This window comes from Neopelma chrysocephalum, unplaced genomic scaffold (genome assembly GCF_003984885.1).
Source record: "Neopelma chrysocephalum unplaced genomic scaffold, ASM398488v2 Primary Assembly neopelma1_345, whole genome shotgun sequence".
Classification (NCBI taxonomy): Eukaryota; Metazoa; Chordata; class Aves; order Passeriformes; family Pipridae; genus Neopelma; species Neopelma chrysocephalum.
In genome coordinates, this window is record NW_020898009.1 from 161,202 (window position 1) to 184,526 (window position 23,325).

Genomic DNA, 23,325 nt, shown 5'->3' on the forward strand with positions numbered 1-23,325 from the left:
TACCTGAAAAATGTCACAAAGAACTGCACCAGGTCCATAAAGTTGCTGTGCTGTGAGAATGCAATCTGCAAGAGAAAAGCAAATGTTCTCTGTTACTCACTGAAAAGAAAATTCCTATTTCAAGATATTAAAAAGGATAAAATTTTACATTACAATGTGTCTTCGGTTAAGTCAATTCACCTTTTTTTTTTTGAACAGTTTTTGAAAAAGAACTGAAATATTCTGAGGGAAAAAGAAAACAAATTATAAATTCTTATTGTTTTGAAAACATATATCCCAAAAATGAAGCTGGACAAGTAACATTCTCCCAGCAATGTTCCAAGGAAAATTCTTTGGAGAAAACATCAGTTCCAAAAATCAGAAGGCGGAGCTGCGAATAATCTTAATTAAAAGTGAAAACCTTTAATTATTGTTCACATAGCAACTCCAAAAATTCGACAATTACACTTCCAGCAATACTCCAGAGAGGAAAAACCTCCCCTGGATAAGGAACTTACACCCAGAGCTGCAAAGAGGCACGAGACACAGAAGAGGATGGACACCGTGAACACGGCGATGGCATTCATCCTTCCCCAGGATCCCACGGCACAGGGCAGGGAAAAACCCGGAATATTCGGGAGGAAAATCAGAGGGGAAGAGGCAAACAGGAAACTGGGAGGTGGCTGGAGGCAAAGGGGAAAGATTAGGGAGCCTGGGTAAGGATAACAAAGCGGAGGGAAAGGCAGCTTGGCAATATTCGGGATCAGAAGTTCTTTCCAGGTACCTCCTATTTCCTCTGACCATCAATCTCGGCACCAGGACAGGATATTTAACTCTTTCATGAAATAACAGCACTTATTTTGTGGATTCAAGGGAAATCTGCACTGACAAAAGCTTTTCAGGGAGATCAAATTCACTTCCAGCGTCACTTGTTGGTTTTTTTTCCTTGATAAACAGCATTTCTGGCATCGTGAACACGAACACAAATCCCTCCTCCCAGCAACAGCCACATCCCAAAAATCAGCAATATTACACAAAATGAGCCAATGCTTAGATTTCTGTCACTCTGGAAGACTTTTTATGATCATATTCACTTTAAATATCGATTATAACTTGGTAGAGAAGTCTTGGTAGAAGAACCCCAAATAGGTTTTTTAATTAAATATATTGAAATACTCCGAAGTTGAAAATTCCCTTGCAGGGCAAAACCACTGTGGGGCTGGAAAGTGAACTCCAAATCTGCACACCAGATGCTCTGACCTCAATATTCCTGCCTCCAGAAGACAAGAAAACACAGTTTCTGGCTGATTTTTTTTTCCTTTATAATGTTCTTCCCAATGCTTTTCTGATTATAAAAAGACACTGAGTGTTATTTCACTTTTCAGTTAAAAACAAAAATAAATCAGTGCATGGCCAGTGGTTTGATCTGTGCAAAACTCCTCTGGAATTGTGTTTAAGGCAAAGATTGTCCTCACTAAAATATCACAGCCCAAAATACAAAGCCAGGATAAAAATAATAACTCTGGTTGTTATTTCTGAGAACAACCAGGATGCAAAAGATGCATCTCGAAATAAAGCCCTTTTTGTGCAGCAACAGCTTAAATTTAAAAATCCTTTTGGAGAAATGGAAACTTAAAAGGACAAAGGAATCATCAACAGCCCAGTTCTCTGGGGATGATCAGCAAGACCAAGGTGGAAATCAAAACTTGCTCCCATAAAAAGAAGAAATAAGTATTTGTTAATTTTCTACAATTTTAAAATTGTAGAAATTCTATGAAAAATTAATGAGACTGTTACCAGAAAAGGGTTTCTCATTTTTTTGGATAATATAATTGCAGGGAACAAATAAAACAAAACAGGAAAAAACAAACAAACAAAAACCCCAAAACAAACAAAAGCAAAACAAACAAACAAAAAAAGGCAAAACCACAAAAAAACACAAACTAAACCAACCAATCAAAAAACATAAAAAGAACCCAGGAAAAAAATGACAAAAACACCTCACCAAAAAAAGAGAAAAAAAGAAAAAAAGGGAGAAAAAAAAATAAAAAAGAAAAAAGGAAGAGAAAAACAGGGAAAAGGGAAAAAAGGGAAAAAAGGGAAAAGAAGGAAAAAAAGGAAATTAAGGAAAAAGAAGGAAAAAAGGATATAAAAGGAGGGGAAGGAAAAAAGGGGAAAAGAGAAAAAAAGGAAAAAAGGAAAAAAGGGAAAAGAAGGAAAAAATGAAATGAAGGAAAAAGAAGGAAAAAAGGAAATAAAAAGGGGGGAAAAAGGAAAAAAAGGGGAAAAGAGAAAAAAGGGAAAAAAGGGAGAAGGGGGAAAAAGGGAAAAGAAGGAAAAAAGGGAAAAAGGGAAAAAAAAGAAAAAAGGAAAAAAGGGAAAAAAGAAAAAAGGAAAAAAGGACAATAAAGGAAAAAAGGGTAAAAAAGGAAAAAAGGAAAAAAAGGGGAAAAAAGGGGAAAGAGAAATAAAAAAGAAAAAAAAGGGGGAAAAGGAAAAAGGGGGGGAAGAAAAAAAAAATAAAAGGAAAACTTGGTTTATTTCATGCAAAGCCCCACAAATGCTTTCCCATGTTGGTTTTCCCTGCCTGTTGGAATTCTCCTCCTGCAAAGCCCAGCTGAGCTCTGGGCCTCACACACAGATTAAAATTAAAGCCCAGCTTTAACTAAAATTAAAGGGAATTTCCCCAATTCCCTTCTCCCAGGCTGCAAACACCATCAGAGCTGCCCAACGTGTGTCCTGGGCAATTTGGGTTCATCACTGTTCATGCTTTGCTTGCTCAGAGCCTCATTTCCCCTCATGGAATGTGCTTCTAGGACTTCATTCATCCAGTTACAGTCAAAGCTGGGTTGGAAATGGCTCTTGTTGGTCCTGGATCCAGGAAAAACATGGCAGCGATTCCTTGGCAGTGAGGGATTTTTAATTAAGTTTCAATGATGGGAAAAGATTCGTTTTTCCACCTTCAAAAACCTCTTGTTTTGTACCAGAGGATGAGGCAGGGGAACTGCAGGGAAGCTCCGTGTGGGGATGAGGAGAAACTTCTCCAGGAGTGGGGCAGAACCTCAGCTCAGCTGCCAAGTCAAATCACCACTTCCACATCAAAGAATCCCAAAATTATGAGGTTGGAAAAGCCCTCTGAGATCATCCAGTTCAACCATTCCCCCAGCCAAGGCCACCACTGACCCATGTCCCCTAGTGCCACATCCACAGGGATTTGAAATCCCTCCAGGGATGGGGACTCCAACACTGCCCTGTGCCAGGGCTGGAAAACCCTTTCCAGGAAGGAATTTTCCCAATATCCAACCTAAACCTCCACTTGGGCTCACATTCAGCCACTACCAACCAGCACCCTCCAGCTCCTTTTCCAGCTTTCCAGCCACTATTCCCAAGCCATATACATCTTTCAAGGATATTTTATATATTTTTAGGAATAACGGAGCACGCCAAAGTAGTTAAATCAGATAATTAATTATGTTAATCCCAAAGAATATTACAAAGCTCGTGTTTATCTGATCTGAATAAATACCTGGGAAAGCACAGCCCCCCCTATCCTGCTTTTTTGTCATTTGAAGGATCAAAACAATCCCCCTGCTCTCCAGATGAACAGGAATAGGTCTGTGGACTGATAAAAATTCATAATTAAGAGCTTTACTTTTTTTTATCATTCGATTAACATAAAATACGAAGCCAGGAAGCAAATCTGGCCGCCTCTGACCGGCCAAAAACATCCCCAAAATCGCCCTGGGTTGGAAATCAGTGCTCACACATTGCAAAGGAGTTCATGGCAAATGACTTGGCCCCAAAATATTCAGAGGAAAGGAAAAGTCATTTAAACCCAAGCGATGTTGCGGCGACAGTTGGTGTTTTAAATCCAAAAAAACGTCGCTGGAGTTAAAACTCCAGCCTGTGACTGATAGAAATTTTGACCAACAAACTGGGATGATTCCACACCAGGACGTGCTTTCCAGTCAGTTTGTGCTTCAAGAGAAAAGAAAATTGAGATTAAACTTCCAAGAGAACAGTTTGGGACAAAAATGGGTCCAGTTACTTCTCAGTCTAAGTTCACCTTAAGCATTTAAGTGCAACAATAAAGTCGTTTAAGGCTCCATTCTCTGATCTACAAATGCTCTGAACTCATTAAAACCAACTTGAATTTCACATCTCGACAAGGAAAAATCAGTATCACCAATCCAGGGGGGAAATTCTGCAGAAATTTCTTTTCTTGTTGAATCCAGCAAGAAACCAACTGAAGTTAACACCTCTTGTTTAGCTGCAATAATCAGATTTACAGATAATTTGTCACAGCATGAATCCTCCTACTTGTGTTGGAACTTGCTGGGATTTTAGGGAAATAGAAGCCAAATTATTTGCCACAAGGGGGATGGGACAAACCTCTCTCCAAACTCAAATAATTCCTAATGTTAGACATAATATTTGTGCCACTAATGTAAAATTAACTGAAGAACTGCTAATGAGGGAGCTGGAGTGTTCAGCCTGGAGGAGAGAAGGTTCCAGGGAGAGCTTTCAGCACCTACAGGAGCACCAGGAGAGCTGGAGAGGGACTTGGGATAAGGGATGGAGGAACAGGACACAGGGAATGGCTTCCCAGTGCCAGAGGGCAGGGATAGGTGGAATATTGGGAAGGAATTGTTGGCTGGGAAGGTGGGGAGGCCCTGGCCCAGGTTGCCCAGAGAAGCTGTGGCTGCCCTTGGATCCCTGGAAGTGTCCAAGGCCAGGTTGGAGCAACCTGGGCTAGTGGAAGGTGTCCCTGCCCATGGAATGAGATGGTTTTTAAGGTCCCTTCCAAGCCAAACCATTCCATGATTCTGTGAATAAACGGAAGAATGTTTCAAGTATGGCTATTTCACAGCATATTTGGGGACATTTTGGGTCTCTGAACGCTTGAGAAAACATGATCAACCACAGAAAATATCGTTTCTCTGACTTCTCTCTCCCTGCTGACAATTCAGGATTATTTACAGGTTGGATTTCTGCCTTTCTTCGCTCCCGCACAAAGCGACTCAATTCACACCATTGCTGCCTTTCTTTTCATCCCTGCTCTGTCTCAGGGATGAGAGAAAGGCAAATTGGAAACGATATTCTGCACAGGACACGCTCCTGGAACAGAACTGTAAAAGAGAGAAAAATAAGAGTCTAATTAACTTCAGAAAGCAGAGAAGCCCAACAGGGAAGGCGCAACATGAAAAGGGCTCCTGGAGCTTGAGGCTTGCTGTGAATTCAGGAGATATCAAAGGTCCTACTGCTCCAGCCATTACCCCCACCTGGCAGGGGGCAGAATGCAACAGCACTCGTGTTTTCAAAGTCTGCAGGACCACACAGCCCTGAAAACCATGGAAATTTAGGGATTTCAGGCTGCTTTTGGCTTTTCATCTCAACCCGGCCCCGGCGCCAAAGTTAACGAGCAAAAAGCAGCAGGTAAGAGGGGAAGGCTGGGAGCTCCACAGGCTGCCAGGGAGAGAAAGCCAAGAGCCAAACAAGCTGCAGGTGCCATTTCTGCACATCTTCCTCTGTTCCCTCCTCGGAACTGCACTGTCTTGTCTCTTTTTTTGCTGTGGTTAGAGGCAAGGATTCAACCTGACCTTGGAGAAGACACACAACACTAACAGGGCGCCGTGGCCTGAATGCTGAGTGTGCCTGTGCTGCTGTCAGAGGACCTGCTGCAAAACAAAGGGGCTTTAAGTATTCCTGAGTGATGCCAAAGTCATCAAAATATTCATTTTGCCCTCTAGGATAGAGGTGTGTGTGGGGGGGAATGGCTCTTCTGCTCAAGAGAAACATCGTTCCTTGTTCCAGTTCTCCTTTAAACACAAACACAAGGTGCTCTAGTGAAACAAAATCCAAAATCCATGTTGGGTTTGGTGCTCGGTGCTCCAGAGGAACAGGGAGCCAATTCCAACAGCCTCAGAGGGGAGGTTTTAGGGAAAAACAGGCCAACACAGCAATCCAGCTGAAGGGTGGTCTCGGTTCTGCCACATGATGCCGCTTCACGTGTTCTGTGAACATCGTTAATGAGCCAAGGAAGTCATTAAGGCAGCAGAGAGCAAGGCAAAAAGCTCTTCATTCAAAATTCCAGCCCTTTAAAAGCTGGGATTTGGGAGCTGACCCTGCTCCCTGAGGGATGAGCAAACCCAAGATGATCCTTTTCGGGCAGGCGGCTCTCAAATCATCTCAGCGACGTCAGCTGCCAGGAACACTCTCCAGAAGGAAGATCTGTTCACCTCTGCAGATGATTTATGGGATTCAGACACAGATTAAGATCCAAATCCAGAGGTATATTCCTATCATCCCCTTACACTCAAGGGGAAGCTCATCTGTCATCCAGCTGGCCTGTGTAGTGTCTAGAAAATTATTTACCTGCTCAGTTCCACAACAGGACCTTCAACCCCTGAGGCACAAAGAGACATCTATTTGCAGACCCCTACACTCAGGTGGTTCAAATTCCCACAGTGAATCCTTCCCTTGGCTTCATGGATGCACTAAAAGCTCACTCATTGCTTAAACAGGGGTAAAACCTATTACCAACCAGCCCCAGGACATCTCACCTGCCTCCAGCTGCTGCTCCAGAATTCCAGAATGGTTTGGGCTGGAAGGACCTTAAAAATCATCCAGCTCCAACCCCCTGCCATGGGCAGGGACACCTTTTACTAGACCAGGTTGCCCCAAGCCCCATCCAACTGCTTTGGGGTGGATCCACACCCCATCACAACACACAGGCAGGACATTCCCTTTCAGGGGCATCACAGACCTATTTTAAATCAACAGCAAAAAACTACACCCAAATTTGGAGGATGGCAAGAAAATTTAAGCTGCCTTGACTTCTGTAAGTCTCCACAAGCTGCAAGAACAACCTGATCCACAGGGAAAGGTTCTCCAGGCAGGGAAGTTAAACCTCAGGTTCGAGAGAAGGGTCTTAAGGGAATTAATTATAACTTGGAAAAACTCTGACACATAACAGATCCCAGAGAGTTTGTGATACACCTGATGCTGTGTGTGGGCACCAGAAGCACTGGAAGGTGTTGGAAAGTCTCCCTGGAGCCTTCTCCTCTCCAGGTGAACCCCCTCAGCTCTCCCAGCATGTCCCCAGAGCAGAGGGACTCCAGCCCTTGGAACATCTCTGGGGCCTCCTCTGGACCAAATTCACTGAACAATTCACCCACAAAATCCATCTCTCTCCAGCTCAGACAGACCCTGGTGCAGCTGAAGAGGCTCCTATGCTCAGATTCACACCCTCCAAGGTGTCAATATAAAATCTCCCCCTCAGACTTGATTTTCACACCCAACCCCTCCGAGCTGTGTGAGGGATCAGAGAGATTCACGACCAGCTCCTCACCTGCTGCAACATCACCTGAGCCACTGAGCTTTATGGCACAACCACTTGCTACAGTGCAAACATAAAACCTGCCTCGCTCCTGAACCTCCACCAGGGTGAAAAATCGATTTATATTCCAGCACTGCCTTCCTGCAGCAGCCACAAATTGTCACTTCCCAGCTAATTGGCTGCAGGCAGCAGTTGGCTCAGAAATGCCAATTATCCGTGTTTCGTCTCCCCACGTGAACTCTGGGATGGTTGTGAGGAGCGAACATGGGCAGGGCCGTCCCTAAATTAAAAGTAGCGCTCGAGACGTGGCCCCAAATTTCACTGAATCCCAGGAATTATCCCACAAATCTGACACGGGGGAAGTGCTTGCTCAATAAACAGCCAGGGGGTGAATAGTGGTGCCCGTCTGAATTTTAAAGTGCACCAGGAAATAACGTTCTGGGAAGCGCCATAATGGGAAAAGCAAACTCGGATCAGACCCTGCACAGCTCCATGTTACAGTGACACCCAACCAAAGGCCATGGGAAAGATGAGGCAAGGCCAGAAAAATTGGATTTCTTCAGAATTCTCAGTGAATCCTCAGTGAATTATTTGAACTCAGTTCTTCTTTTGGGCCCCTCAGACAAGAGAGACCTGGAGGGGCTGGAGCGTGTGCAGGGAAGGGAACGGAGCTGGGGAAGGGGCTGGAGCAGCAGGAGCAGCTGAGGGATCTGGGGGGCTCAGCCTGGAGAAAAGGAGGCTCAGGGGGGACCTTCTGGCTCTGCAACTCCCTGACAGGAGGGGGGAGCCAGGGGGGGTCAGGCTCTGCTCCCAGGGAACAAGGGACAGGAGGAGAGGGAACGGCCTCAAGTTGCACCAGAAAAGGTTTAGGTTGGATATTGGGGAAATATCCTTCCTGGAAAGGACTGTCCAGCCCTGGCACAGCTGCCCAGGGCAGAGCTGGAGTCCCCATCCCTGGAGGGATTTAAAATCCCTGTGGATGTGGCACTTGGGGACATGGGTCAGTGGTGGCCTTGGTTGATGGCTGGACTGGATGATCTCACAGGGCTTTTCCAACCTCAACAATTCCATTATTCTCTGACTGCAGCAGTTGTTCTGGAGGTAAGGCAGTTCTGAGATACTTGGAAAAAAATGGTTAAAAACAAAGACCCTGAAAGCTGAGACAGAAAGTGAGTGCCCAGCAGGAAAACACTCCAGTCCTCCCAGTCCCAAATCCTCAAGCACCTCCCTCAGCCCCAGCTGCTGCGCTGTGGGTGCATTTGGGAAGGATCCCATTGCATTTGGGTTTGGAAGGATCCCATTCCCTGGCTCTGTGCCCAGCAGAGCCCTGACACCATCTGTGTGCAGGCCCGGCGACGTCCGGCACCGGCCCAAATATTCCTGGAGACTTCCAGTGTGGAAAAAAATGAAAAACTCCAGCACACAACAGCTCAAACCCTCACTCAGACCCCTCGAAGTCCAGCAAAAATGAGCTTTACAGTCATTACAATAAAAACAATAAAAGTTGTTTTCCTAAGGAGCTGGGAATGTGGGTACTCAAGGGGGGAGTCAGGGACAAAAAGAAGGAAAAAGCAGCTAAAGGCATATTTGCCTTTTTTTTATTATTTTTTTTAGGCTGCAAAATAGCTGACAGATGGAAATGGGCAAAACCTTCTGTCTTGCATCATTTCTGACCAGACAAAACAGTGGAATAAATGCAAGACAGAGCTCAGAGTTTCTCTGGTATTAATGGGGGAAACAAACTCTGTCTCCTTCTCTGAGGAAGCTGTGAATTCTAAGGATCACATGGGGTGATTTACCACGTTTATCAACCTGGAGCACAACAGGTTTGCAATGTGCCATGTGCAGAAGTTTCCACAGAAATCCTAAGGATTTGTCATCCTTAATTAAAATAAAGAAGTAAAATAATTGCAGATATATATTTTTATATATAATATATAGAATCACAGAATGGTTTGGTTCAGAAGGGACCTTCAAGATCATCCAGTTCCAACCACAAACTAAATACGGATTTATATAAATAACCAAACAAAAATACCTTTGAATGACAACATTCTCACATTGTTACAAAACCCTGAAGCCACAAGTTGTCCCAAACCTGGTGTCACATCATGACACGAAGGGGCACTAAAAAAAAAAAATCAACCAAATTTCCTTTCAGCAAATTATCCAAAATCAGTTTTAAAGAGTCATGAAGTCAGAAATCAGAGGGCTGGGCTATTTTTATTCATCAAGGGTTTATTTGTTGAGAGCCTTGGCTATGATTTGGTGTTCAAGAAATCTTAATGTGAAAAATAACTGTGCTGGGTGGGGAAAAATGAACAACCTCTCCTGTATTGGCATTAAAAAGCCCAGGTGGTCACTGTCTGTCACTGAAGGATTTCTAGAACTGGTCATTCACCATTTTGTCCTGAAGGATCTCCCAGTAGAATACCGAAAGGACAAATTTATTTCAACCCTCACAGTCAAAATATTCATGGAATTTGCTGATACTTTGGGTCCAGGTGTGGGAAGGAGGATGGTGCTGGTCTTGCAGGCAAAACAAGACTGTTTAAAGAAATAACTACACGTGACACTCACGATTAAGGATAAATACATTAAAAATAACCAATTTGGGGGAAAAAAAAAACAACAAAAAAACCCAGTCATCCCAGAAATTTACTGTTATCCAGGGCTGTGACAGTCCCACACTGCTCTGACCCCAACACTGCTGGGAGCAACATCTGCCAATACAGCAAAAACCCCTCAAATCTTAATAATCCAAAGTCAGGAAAGCGAACGAGAGAAAAGGCAGTTTTTAGGACATTCCAGGAATGTTTTTTCCCCCCAAAGCAGCCCTGCAGAGCCAGCTGAGAGCTGTTGGTGCAGTGCTGGAGGCTCTGTCTCCGTGTCTGGGAGCTGAAGAAGCCACAGGCTTTTGGATTTGTCACCCTCTGTTAGTCCTGGATCTGTTTTTCCCCCGTGGTTTCAGCCAGGCTGGATCTACTGTCACATTTGAGCCCGTGGCTTCTTTTGATTTTATTGCCAACACACTTTTCTCCTCTTCATTAACTCTGCTCACTGTGCTTTGACTCTTTAAATAAGCTTTTGCACAAAGAAATGCATCTGGCTCTTTGGTGGCCGTAAAAGCTCCCTTGCAATGGCTCACAGGGCTCCTTTTATGAAATATATTTGAATTTCAGGTTTACATTCCCATTCCATGGTGGGTTCTGGTGTTTTCAGGAGTTATTCAGCACAGCAGCTTCAAGCAACCAGCCCCTGCCTCACCCAGGAGAAATTAATGCCTAATTCGGACTTTGCTTCCATAGAAAATTAATTCTGCTTTTTTTTTGTTTAGTTATTGTGTTTTCCAGCCCTGCATTTTAAACAGGGGGAGGAAAAAAAAATCAGCTTCCTTAAAAGTAAAGGCAATCCATACATATCTTACTGTCAGAGTTGGAAAAAACACATCCTAAGAAATCCTGGTGGTATCATTAAATCTGGATCTCGGGCTGGATCTCTGCTCTCCTGGAACTTTTTCCTTATTTATGCAGCTAAAGTTTTGCAGCAGCCACACGAACAGACTTCCAATGTTGTATGAAAATAGTCCAATAAACCTCACAAAGGGTATGTGAGTCAGCACAGTTCATCCCCAGAAATTCCTCAAGCTGGGGATGTAAAACCCCAAGGTTTCAATGGTTGAAAAAGGGGTTCCCGGAGAGCTGGAGAGGGACTGGGGACAAGGCATGGAGGGACAGGACACAGGGAATGGCTTCCCACTGCTAGAGAGCAGGGATAGGTGGGATATTGGGAAGGAATTGCTGGCTGTGAGGGTGGGGAGGCCCTGGCACAGGTTGCCCAGAGAAGCTGTGGCTGCCCCTGGATCCCTGGAAGTGTCCAAGGCCAGGTTGGATCAACCTGGTCTAGTGGAAGATGTCCCTGCCCATGGCAGGGGGGTGGAATGAGATGATCCTTCATCTCCCTTCCAACCCAAACCATTCCATGAGTCCCTGATAAAAATCCCCCCCAACACAACACCTGGGGAAGGTTTGGTGTGAGCAGTTTTTTGGGGGTTTCTGAAGCCACAACCTCCAGTCAAAGGGACTGAGGTTGCACCACATCCAGGCAAGGGTTAAGTGCCTTGGAGGAAAAAAACCTCCTTTCTGAGCATTTAAGAACCTGCTAAACAAAAATATTACTTAATCTGAGAGGGAACAACTTCTAAAAGGAGAAAAATGTCAACGGCTGGTGCCAAAAACAAGGAGCAGATAAAACACAAGCAGCTGTTTCATGTTGTAAAGGCCCATTTAACCAGGGTGTTTTAAATCTTCCCATCCCCCCTTCACCCCAGCAGAAGATGTCAGTTTGGCTGCTGTGGAAAAAAAAAATCAGCACGTAATTGCACGTCTCCAAAAGTAATTACACTCAACAGCAGATTTCATCAGATTAACAAATTGATTTACGTCCCGTCGTCGGGTTTTTGAGGCGAACCCCTCACACAGCAAGAGAGAGAGAGAGAGGGGCAGGGAGAGCTCTGCTCAGAAAGCACCTGCTGAAGAGCTGGAGGAAGGCAAGGGACATCATTAGCAAACAACTCTGGCATCGTGGTGCTTCCAGAAGCAACAGAAGGAGGAACATTTTTGGAAAAGGAGGGTCCCGGAGAGCTGAGGGCGATTTTATCTCCGCACCTCCATCTTGGCCTCGTTAAAGATGCACGAGGCACAGGGAGGACCTGGCAGGATCAGCCCCCTCAGGATGATTTCAAGCCTCCATGATTATTTTATCAAAGCAATCACCACCTATCTGAATGTGTTTTATTCTCTTTGGCCGACAACAAAGATGCTTTTTCTCCACCTTTACCCTCCCCGAGAGCTCTCGTTCCATGAGCCTCAAATTAAAGAATGGTAATAATTTAGGGAAAGGCTGGAAACCTCCATGGGCCGTGTCCTCAGGGATATCTGTGCCCTGTATCAAACACCAAATGCTTCCTCCAGAGAGGAATCAGGGAATTAAGAGTCAGTTCAGGCCCTGCTTTTAACTGGGGGATGGTTCCTTGGCTCCATCTTATTCCCGTGAATTATCAAAACCTTGCAAACCTCAAAAGGGAACCCCAGAGAGCACCACTGCTGGAAATGTTCCTTAAATCACCTTAAAGAGGCTGAAAGCCTCAAATCCAAGGAAGCTGGAAGTGTGGGATCAGCTATTCCTCCAGCTCTGTTTTGGGGTAACCATCTCCCTCCCCCGGCAGGAGCTGAGGGTACCTCAAAGCTTTCCTGGGCTGCAGCCAAGTGTCATCCATCATTTAGCTCTGCAAGAAAGCAAATGCCTCCTGAACCACATTAAACATGGCAAGTGAAATTAAAGCTTAACTGAAACTGGTATTAAGATCCTCGCTAATGCAGAGCACCTGTTTTAGCTGCCAATAAAAACAGCAGGATGATGGGGGAGAGCATCAGAAGAAGAAATTCAACCCAAAACTGCTTTAATGAAGGAGCTTTCCTTTGAAAAATGAGAATTTGGGAAGGTTGCAGTATCTGCAGGACAGGAGAGTGATGGAACATTAAAACAAATGATGATAAAGATCAGAGCAAGAGCTTTGTCTGATAGAGAGTCTTCTTAGGAATTAATTTAATTCCTGGCACTTTGGAAGATGCTGGCTACTATTTTCCACTTAAATAGCCACGTTCAGCTAAGAGAGAAAACAAGACCCATTCCTTGGGAGAATCCCAGTCTAGTTAATTCATCCTGGCTCCAAAATCCAGCACCAGCAGCACGTGGCTCCACGTGAGCTTTACCTACATGTTAACACAGGAAATATCTCCTGGCTTAAGGGAAAGACCCATTTCCCATGTTATTCCCAGCTCTGCAAAGCCAAGGAGATGTGAAGGGAATGTGCTCTCTCACATTCCTACAGACATTTTCAGCACATCGTTGGAAAGCGGTGGGAAATCTTTCCCAGGTCAAAGGAGGCAATTAGTGCCTGTAACACAATCCCATGGAAAATCCCTGGGATGCAGAGAGAGGCAGGGAAGCCTTTTGATGCCTGGGAATCAACAGAGCTTTGGCTGTTCCCTCAGAACGACTCAAGAAAGAAGAAAAGGTCATAAAAAATTAGTAGCCACAGGTTTAATACACAAAGCACTCGGATCCGAGGAAGCGGCAGCTCCGAAAGGATTCTTGGGAGCAGATCCCACATCTGTGGGAAATCCTACTCAGTGCAGCAGAGCAGCTCTTCCCCAGAGCACTACAATGAGCATTTTCCTTCCAAAGTTGGATGCAGACATCATGGAAATGGTAAGAAAAGTGCAGAAGGCAGAGAGGGAGGGCCCTGAGTGAAGGGGGGTCACTGAAGGGCACATCAGCCAAGGGCTTTGGAGCTGACAAATGACATCCCACATTCCTGGGGATGGTGCACACTGTGGATCTGCACAGCTGGAGCTTTGGCACCTGTGGATTTCTCCTATGGAGACAGGCTGGGGGAGCTGGGGGGGTTCCCCTGGAGAAGAGAAGGCTCCAAGGAGACCTTGCAGGGTCTAAAGGGGCTCCAGGAGAGCTGGAGAGGGACTGGGGGATGGAGGGACAGGACAAGGAAGAATGGCTTCCCAGTGCCAGAGGGCAGGGATAGATGGGATATTGGGAAGGAATTCCTGGCTGGGAGGGTGGGGAGGCCCTGGGCCAGGTTGCCCAGAGAAGCTGTGGCTGCCTCTGGATCCCTGGAAGTGTCCAAGGCCAGGTTGAAGCAACCTGGTAGTGAAAGGTGTCCCTGCCCATGGCAGGGGGTGGAACTGGATGTTCTTTAAGTCCCTTCCAACCCAAACCATTCCATGATTCCATGATTCTCCGTGCCAGTCCAAACACAGTCGTCCGGGACATTCACCACAAACCAAATCCTTATTTAATTACAGCACATTTAAAGCCTCTCCTTAATTTCCCAGGTCTCCCATTTGTTACAGTTTCTACGCTTGAACTTCTGGCAGCTCCTCAGCAACAACAATCAACTGAAAGGAGCTGAATTGTTCCCACCTTTCCTTCACCACTCACCCTTTCAGGGGGTGAACCAGAGAGCAATCCAACACTTTGAGGGGGTTCACCAACATTTTCCTATCAGGGTAAACAACACATTTGGAAATAGAGAAAATGGTTATGACAACACGTGATGTGACTGAATCAAGCAATCCACAGATGGATTTTAAGGTCCCTTCCAGCCCTGTCCATTCTGTGAAAGGAAAAGATTTAAAGGAGACTCTATAGATCCACCACCCCAGAAAGCAATCAAGTGGAAGAACCTGGAAAGAAGTAGGAAAAACTAAAACTGGAGACAGCAGAGGCAATTTGAGGTATTTTTCCACCACAGCCTTTAGGAAATCAGAGTGGAAGGCAACAATTCCAGTGATTTGGACGCTTCCCACCGGTTCCCAAAATCCTCCTCAGCCAGTGGGAGCTGTGGATGCTGCTCCAGCCTCCACCACTGCACGTGCAGCGATGCCCCGTGGTCACTGTGGTGGTTTTCGAAGCCCAACATGATGCTGAATTGCCAAGAAAATAATCTAGAGTGAACATCTCCCACGATTTTTCAAGTGGGATATTCTGTATGCAAGAGGCTGCAAAATTCCTCCAGCTCCTTTTTTGTTCCTTGAAGCATTTGGTTGGTAATTAACGTTTCAAATCAAAATACTTCGAGCACCACGAAGGGAAAGACAGGAGGCAATTGCCAGTTAATGATACAATTACAAACTGGGTTTGCCTTAAATCAGCTCCTAAAAATGCCTTAGATATTCTCAGAACGTAGAGATCAATGCAAGAGGCTTCAAGGATGTGAATCTGGGAGGGAAAACAACAAAAAAAAAAATCTAAAATCAAATGGGACAGAATGTTAATGAATATAAACAATAGTTTGGGTAAGAAAAGAAGACAAAAACAGAGATTTCTGTTTAGTGAGTGGCACCAAACACCAGCAGCAGTAAATTGTAACAGAGCAGAAGGCTCAGAGTCATTAGAAAGGGGGTGGATTCGCTGTATTAGCAGCTCTAATTTCACCCCTGTGCACTCACTCACTGGAACCTGCTCCAGGTAAAGAAAAACCAGTTTAAAGAGTGATAAAAGCACTGCCATTTCCACAGGTTTCAAAGAGAGTTTCAAATTCTCACCATTAACCACTTGTCAGCTCCAGAATTCACAGTTCCCACCTGGCAGGGAGTTTTGCCTGGACTGAAACCCGGAAAGGGAACTCCTCTGAAAGCTCCTGCACTGAATTTCTTTGCTTCTTTTTGTGCTTATTTATAGTCCAGAACTCTTTTCTACTCCCAGTTAAATTTGGAAAGAGTAACCAAGCAAACTCCCAAGGAAGATTAGGAAAACAGGGAAAAACAATGGAGGGAAAAAGTTTTATTACATTGAAGTTACTAGAGAAAAACATCAACCCTTCAACACCCACTGATGTTCCTTTTCCAAAGGGTGCATTCCCAGTTTGGGGGAAGATAAGGAATGTTTGCTGAATGCTCAGGAATTCAGTGTGGCAGAAGTTTGGAGCAGAGGAGCCACAAAGCAAAGAAAGGAAATATCCAGCTGCTGTGACAAGACCTTACCTGGATTTTCAGGAAAAGCTTGGCAAGGTAAGGCTTTTCAGGGAATTCCTTCCTCAGGAAGAGCATTGCTGCATTTTGCTGCTTTAATTCTTCCACTAAACAATCATTTCAAGTCATTAAACAGGCAGGGAGAGACATCCTAAACCCATATACTTGAAAAAAGGAATGAGCTGAAGTGGTTTGGAAAAGAGGTGGAGCAAGAAAGGGGGGGGGAAAAGAGCCAGAATTGAGCATTGGCAGGGACATGTCTCTGACACAAAAGAGCATTTATACTTTCCAAGTGCAGATTTTAACAGGCAAGGAGAGGGAAAGGGAGGCAAGATTTCAATCAAGGACTTCAGGATAAGGTTTCTGCTATTTAAAAAAAAAAAAAAGTGGATTGTAGGGTTGTTTTGCAGTAAAAACTACATTGGTGAAGTTTTATGCTGCAAGGCTTTGTATAGACAAAAAAAAATCTCATGTTTAAATACATTTGTTGTATTGAAATTGAAAATAAGCCAGGAGATATGAGTGTGTGTAAAATGACTGTTTATTAGTATATGCAAACAAAGGAAAAAAAAATTAAAAAAAAAAGACATTTTTTGGGCATTTTGCCCTGCCCAGGAACAACCCAAACACATGTGTGAGCTGAGACAGAATCATTCCCAGCAGCCTGGCAGGAGCAGAATTTCCCAGATTTCATCACATTCCTGCCATTAAAACTACTCTGCTTTCCAAAGGGGAATTGAAACACGTTCTGTAGTTGAGAGAAAGTTTAATAGTGGAGCTGCAACGAGGAAAACTGAAGGAGTCAGGCTGGGAGATCAGGGAACAGTTTGTATCCTGCTTTAATTAAGGAGCCACTTTGCCCTGAAGGGCTGAACCCCAAAGCACAGGGACTTCTCTGCAGGGAAATAAGGGATGAACAGCTTGGAAAAAGAAATGAGAGATGGAATATGGGAAAGATCTGAGTCAAAACTATTCCTGAGAGGAACAGAGCACGGGATGAGTCAAGGACAGAGCGCTGGGAAGTCTTAAAATCATGGAATCACAGAATGGTTTGGATTGGAAGGGACCTTAAAGGTCACCTAATTCCAACCCCCTGCCATGGGCAGGGACACCTTCCACTAGCCCAGGTTGCTTGGGCAATTCAAGGGATGGAGCAGTCACTTCCTCAAAAAAATCTTCGTCCCAAAAATCCACCCCACGATTTAACTCCTGTTTTATCACACTGAAGAGAAACTTTGGAGAGCCAAGACTTCTCAAAAATTAAAAAAATAGGGAAAGCACCTAAGGAAGAGGCAGAGAAAGGTCAGGTAGGAGCAGAGCTTGGAACTCAGGGAAGTTCAATCCACCACGGAATATTGCACAAGACCTGGAAGGACACGGTGAGTCCCTGTTTTTGGCTGAGAACTGAAGAGAAATCCTAAGGATCACACATTCCTGGATGTGATATCACTGCCAGGCTCCACAAAAAGGGTGAAGAAGTCTCCATGAGTAAGAGCTGATGCTATTTTAGGCTTTGTTTTGGCAAGTAACAAGGGCATTAAGAAGAGAGCTGGTGATAAAACATTACCCTGGATTGAGTGCACACGAGCACATTCCTATTAAATTAGGGATAAAAAGAGGTTAAGTGTTGTAAGAGAATCCAAGTTCGTTCTTTAACTATGAGAAATTAAATCAAACAGTAAAACCAAGTGGGCTGAGGAGATGAGGGATGGGAAAGCTGCCATCCAAGTCTTTCTCTCAGGTCAAAGATGCAAAGCTATTTGAAAGCTGCGTCCTCAGAACTAACCTTAAAAAAGGACATTAGGATCAATTAAAGAGTCTGTGTGTTATGGACAGGAAAGGATTGATTAGCAATGGCTTTAAAGCCAGAAAGGGGGCAGGGAGACAAAATAAGAAGTGCCAGAAGTCAAGCTGTGCCAGAGCTCAGCAAATGAAAACAAAAGGGAAAGAGATGTTCCAGGTATCCAAGCAAAGGAGACCAGGAGGGAAAGGGAAGAGATCCTGTAAGGGGAGCTTGATAAAACCAAGCTTAACATGGAATTAAGAGTGGAATAAGGACATGAACATGGGTGGAAGGCAGAGTGTGTCATGGGGGTGAGGTTGTAAGAGACACAACCACGGTGGAGACAGAACTCCAATGTTTTGATGCGTTCTAATCCAGGGAAAGCAGACAGCACCCATCCCATCTCCAAAACAAATGGCACAAGGAATAATATCCTCTCTGGAATGAGGCTGTTAAAGCATCCAGAGCATGGATCTCTGGAACATTGAAAACTCATATTTAGAGGAGGAGAGAGAATCTAAATATTCATCCTCCCAAGACCTCAAGTGTACACAAAGTTCCTCAAGGAGAATGTGGAATAAAAGAACTTAATGAGCAAATGAAAAACTGGAATGAGGTGCAAGCAAAGCACTGGAGGTGCCAACAGTCCCCTGTGCTATTCCAGTCCACTATTTCCTGTCTGGAAGAATTATTTATTGTACAGACCTAAGATTTACAGCTGAGCTAATCCCATCATTAGGGATATCAATACACCGGGAATTCCTCATTATGGATATCAATACACTGGGAATTCTTCATTATGGATATCAATACACTGGGAATTCTTCATTATTGATATCAATACACTGGGAATTCTTCATTATGGATATCAATATGCTGGGAATTCATCATTATGGATATCAACACATTGGGAATTCTTCATTATTGATATCAATACACTGGGAACTCTTCATTATGGGTATCAATATACTGGGAAGTCCTGCATGACAGGAAGGTGGTGAAGATCATTTCAGGAATCAGAGTGGTTTAAAGAGGACAGAAGTTAGTTCAAGGATGGCATTTGGACACTGACTGGTACATTCACATCCTCAGAGAGTCCAGGAGGCCCCGGAGCTGCTGCCAGGGCTGGAGCCCCTCTGCTCTGGAGCCAGGCTGGGAGAGCTGGGGGGGTTCCCCTGGAGAAGAGAAGGCTGCAGGGAGAGCTGAGAGCCCCTGGCAGGGCCTGAAGGGGCTCCAGGAGAGCTGGAGAGGGACTGGGGACAAGGGATAGAGGGACAGGACAAGGGGGAACGGCTTCAAACTGGAAAACTGAAGATTTAAATGGGATATTGGGAAGGAATTCCTGGCTGTGAGGGTGGGGAGGCCCTGTCCCAGGTTGGGCAGAGAAGCTGTGGCTGCCCCTGGATCCCTGGAAGTGTCCAAGGCCAGACTGGCCTTGATCAGATCCTCATCCCCATGACCAAAACTGTACAAGTGAGACAAACACCTGGAAGTACAGAGGGAAAACAAAGGAGGCAACTGAACCTGAATAACCTGTTCCACAGGAAAAGACCAGGAGGGTTTGTCCTGCTTAGGCCAACAAATAAACACGGAAGGGTACCAGAGGATATGACCTGTCCAAATTCATCCAGGGAAAGCAGGAGTTTGAGCTGCCAAAGGAGGAGGAGGAGGGGACATTTAAGCTCAATGACAACACTGGCACAGGAAAAGCCAGAAATTCCCTGTCAGTCCAGGTGGATGGAGACTGGAGTAAACTCAGGAGAGCTTCAGGGAGAGGACACAGCACTGCTCTGAAACATCTACAAAGTATTAACATAGTTCTGCAGCAAGAAATAGCAAAGTAATAAATCAGGATAAGATTCAGTCCAGCACTGATTATGGAAAATCAACTATTAGTCAAAATAACCCAGAAGTTAAATAAAATATGATTTTTTTCTGATGTCTGTGATTGTGAATTTGATAAAAGAGAAGCTCAAATACTTAAATAAACCACTACACAAGTGCCAACCTTTATACACAGATGTTACTTCCACTACTACAAGAGTATTTCAATGAAAATGAGGTTTAGTACTTGCTGCCTGAGTATCCAATGACACCAAGGTTTGATCCTGCAGCTCTTGCCAACTCCTCCACATCTAAAAATCAGGACTAAATAAACTAAATAAACTAAGAGTTCAACAATTTGTAAAGTCAAAACCCTCCAGTTGGCAAATTATTATCAAAACTGTAAAAGGCATTAAAAAGAAGCAAAAAGCAGTCCAAAGTGAGCCTATGCAATCCACAGCCTGCCATCAACAATACACAGTTTCCTGAACACTTAAAACCCTCTGTCTTTACCAGAAGGTGATGCAGAAGTTTCACAGGTACTCCTAATGTATTTTTAAAAATTAAGGGAATAACTTGAAAAATGTCATTACAGCTCAAGGAGGGTTCTTTTTCCAGGTGGATCTCACACCCTTGTTCAATGTTATCAGGGAGTGGGAGTTTGTGGGACTGAATGTCAGGAACACCAAGAACTTCAAGGTGAAGTCTCAGCTTTCACATCATAATGGGCTGGACAAGGGTGAAGATGGAAGAATTTCAGTTCCCAAACTTCTTAAATAAGAAGTCAGATATGCCAGGCCTTATTTGAGATCTGTGGATTCCCCATCCCTGGAGGTGTTCCAAGTTGAACGGGGCTTGGAGCAACCTGGGATGGTGGAAGGTGTCCCTGCCCATGGCAGGGGGTGGGACTGGATGTTCTTTAAGGTCCCTTCCAACCCAAACCATTCCATGATCTCTGTCCCAGACCTGGAAGGATTTCTGTCCTTCAGAGAAGCCCCACATCACTCTGAGCACACAGGGAGCTGATATTTGCTTTTCCTCTGCCTCCACATTCCAGGTTTGGTTTTTAACTTCATCCCTCTCTCTATTCAACATCAATAACTCCACATTCAGAGTCAGACACCTTGTTAAACCCCTTAATAACTGAGCATCTCACTTTATTTCCCAACACATTTTCAGACCCACTGGGCTGAGGCAGCACCAGGAGATTCCTCACACCTTTTCCCTCTTATCCAGAACATCCAGCTCCGTCTGCTGTGGGATTACACCAAGGCTGGTGCAGCTTGGACAACTCAAAGCACAGCAAAGTCTCACAAAAAAAAAAAAGCACTTTTAAAGAATTCCACATAAATGCCCAGCTCTTACCTGGATTTTTATGGGCCAGGTGAAGTTGCTGACGTAAACAAAGAAGGTGATGTTGGGGTTGTTGCGGAAATCAAACTTCTCGTTGGAGAAACTGTCCTTGTACTCTTTTATATTGGTTCTGGAAACAACTGGAATTTCCTCCCCAGCCTGTGTGCCAGCTGGTTTAGGAAGGAGCAAGAAAAAAAAGTGTTGATGTGTGTTTAAAATAATGAACAAGAGGGCAAATCGGTCTGAATTCTAACGGTAAAAAATTAACTATTCCTTCAGAAATTGTTCTTTTTAGCTGCACTGCAATATCAAAATCACTGTGTGCCAAAATGCTGCATTATTAAAAATCAAATTTGTACCTTCTTAGGTTTCCAAAATGCACTACTAACATGGAAAACATAAGTTTTTTTAAACATTTCACTTCCTCCTTTAGGCCCAGCATTTAAGATTTATATATCAAGGACAGAAGTTAAAAAAAAAAATGTTTTCCCAATTGGGAAAATTGAAATAAGCTGCCAAGGAACTCAGATCAGGCTCATTTTACCTGCAAAACTTGTGGACCAAGTGATGTTGAGGTTGAAGTTTTTGGATGCATTGATGAACATGTCCAGGTCTCTGTTTTGCTGCGTGAAGGAAACAAAAAAAGAAATTCCCATTTTTAGGATAAGCAGTTTGACTGCATAGTTTCCTAACAAATCTTTGCTACAAAAAAAATTATCTTGGAATTTGTTGTTTACCTGAAGAAAATACATCAAGCAAAAAAACTAAACACTGTATTTGTTGAAAGGAGTATTCTCCTCCCCAGGGAAAAAATAATAAGGAATAAAACAAGTGCAAAGAATGTGACAGGAAGAATTGAAACACAAGATTTGGGGTGAAAACAAGCAAAACACCTTAGCTTTGGAGCCAGGCTGGGAGAGCTGGGGGGGTTCCCCTGGAGAAGAGAAGGCTCCAGGGAGAGCTGAGAGCCCCTTGCAGGGCCTGAAGGGGCTCCAGGAGAGCTGGAGAGGGACTGGGGACAAGGCATGGAGGGACAGGACACAGGGAATGGCTTCCCACTGCCAGAGGGCAGGGATAGATGGGATACTGGGAAGGAATTCCTATCTGTGAGGGTGGGGAGGCCCTGTCCCAAGTTGGGCAGAGAAGCTGTGGCTGCCCCTGGATCCCTGGAAGTGTCCAAGGCCAGGTTGGAGCAACCTGGGCTAGTGGAAGGTGTCTCTGCCCATGGGAACAAGGTGGCCTTTAAAGTCCTTTCCAACTTAAACCATCCCATGATTCTGTAATTCTATAAAACTGGAGCAGCTCAGAAGTCGTTCAAACAACTGGAAAGAAGGAACTGTGGATCCTTATGAAATTTTTCCCACAAAAATTTGGGACTGCACAGCCAAGGCCAGGCCATAAAGCTCCGGTTGCTCCGTGGAGGTTGGAAACACCTTCCACATGACACCGGCCTACACCTGGAGACCCCCAGAGCAGGGACAATCCACAGCCTCCATGGCCAAGAGGAGACAAGAGGGACACCCAAGGGATGAAGCTGAAAGGGAAAAGTGGAAAATGCACCTCTTCAGGCGTGGCCACAAAGTTGATCGCGGTGTAGTAACGATCGTCCTCCTGGGACAGGCTGAAGGTGAACTGATAGTCGATGAGGAGAGTGTCTGTAGGGAACACAGGGACACGGTTATCCCACCTCCTGGAATAAAACAACTCCTGCAGAGCAAGGCATGATGTCACTGAAAGGGATTTTTGGACAACTAGGAGTCGCCACGTTGTCAGGAACGACCCCCAGTCTGTGTATGATGCCACACAAGGGATAAAAAACCCTGGAGGGGGAATGAGGTGGCTTGGATTTAGACCAATAGCTGGTCTAAATGGAAGTTCATACCTAAATATTGTGAAAACAGACCTAGACACTGTAAAATACCAATGTTCATACCTAAACATTGTAAAAAATGTGCCAAGACAGTGACTTTTCCAGCCTGCAACACCTCCATGATCTAAAGGAATAGCAGGAAAATTAAAGGGATGTGCAATTCCCACTTGGCAGGGGACAAAGTTTTCCCCCGTGACAAGTTTCTGTGCATCAGTGGACTTTAGTGGGAGGATTTTTACAGAGCAGCTGGTTGTTGATGGATTCAGCTCCCATCTTGCCTGGAACACACCTCACCCAGGCATTCCAGGAGCAGTTTTTGGTCTGCCTGCATGTCCTTCCAAGCTCATGTTTGCTTGGGCTGGGGGATAATCGACAGCCAGTTTTGGGGATGCATCCACCAGTCTCAGCATCCTTATTTATACTGATATTTATTAGGACTTGAACACCACATTCTGACTTGTCCATATTCCTGAAGCTGTGCAGGAACATTCCAAGCAATGAGGAACAGGAAATTATACACCAGGTGCTGTTTTTCTCTCACTGCCTCCTGGAGATCCCTTGTGGATAGAGAAAGCCAGACAACCTTATGTCTATCCACAGAGGAGCACGAGGAAATCTTCAAGGA

At 44.6% G+C, this 23,325-nt stretch overlaps 1 protein-coding gene across 1 annotated transcript in view; it reads right to left on the minus strand.

The window, feature by feature from the left end:
* The window catches only part of ATRN (attractin), a 159,346-nt gene that overhangs the window by 43,194 nt on the left and 92,827 nt on the right, over positions 1 to 23,325 (minus strand). Inside the window, exons 20-23 of the mRNA XM_027705559.1 lie at positions 22,391 to 22,485; positions 21,375 to 21,453; positions 20,843 to 21,000; positions 4 to 65 (exon numbers count right to left, since the gene is read on the minus strand). Coding sequence (XP_027561360.1) covers positions 4 to 65; positions 20,843 to 21,000; positions 21,375 to 21,453; positions 22,391 to 22,485 — 394 coding nt within the window. The remainder of the gene's footprint in view (positions 1 to 3; positions 66 to 20,842; positions 21,001 to 21,374; positions 21,454 to 22,390; positions 22,486 to 23,325) is intronic.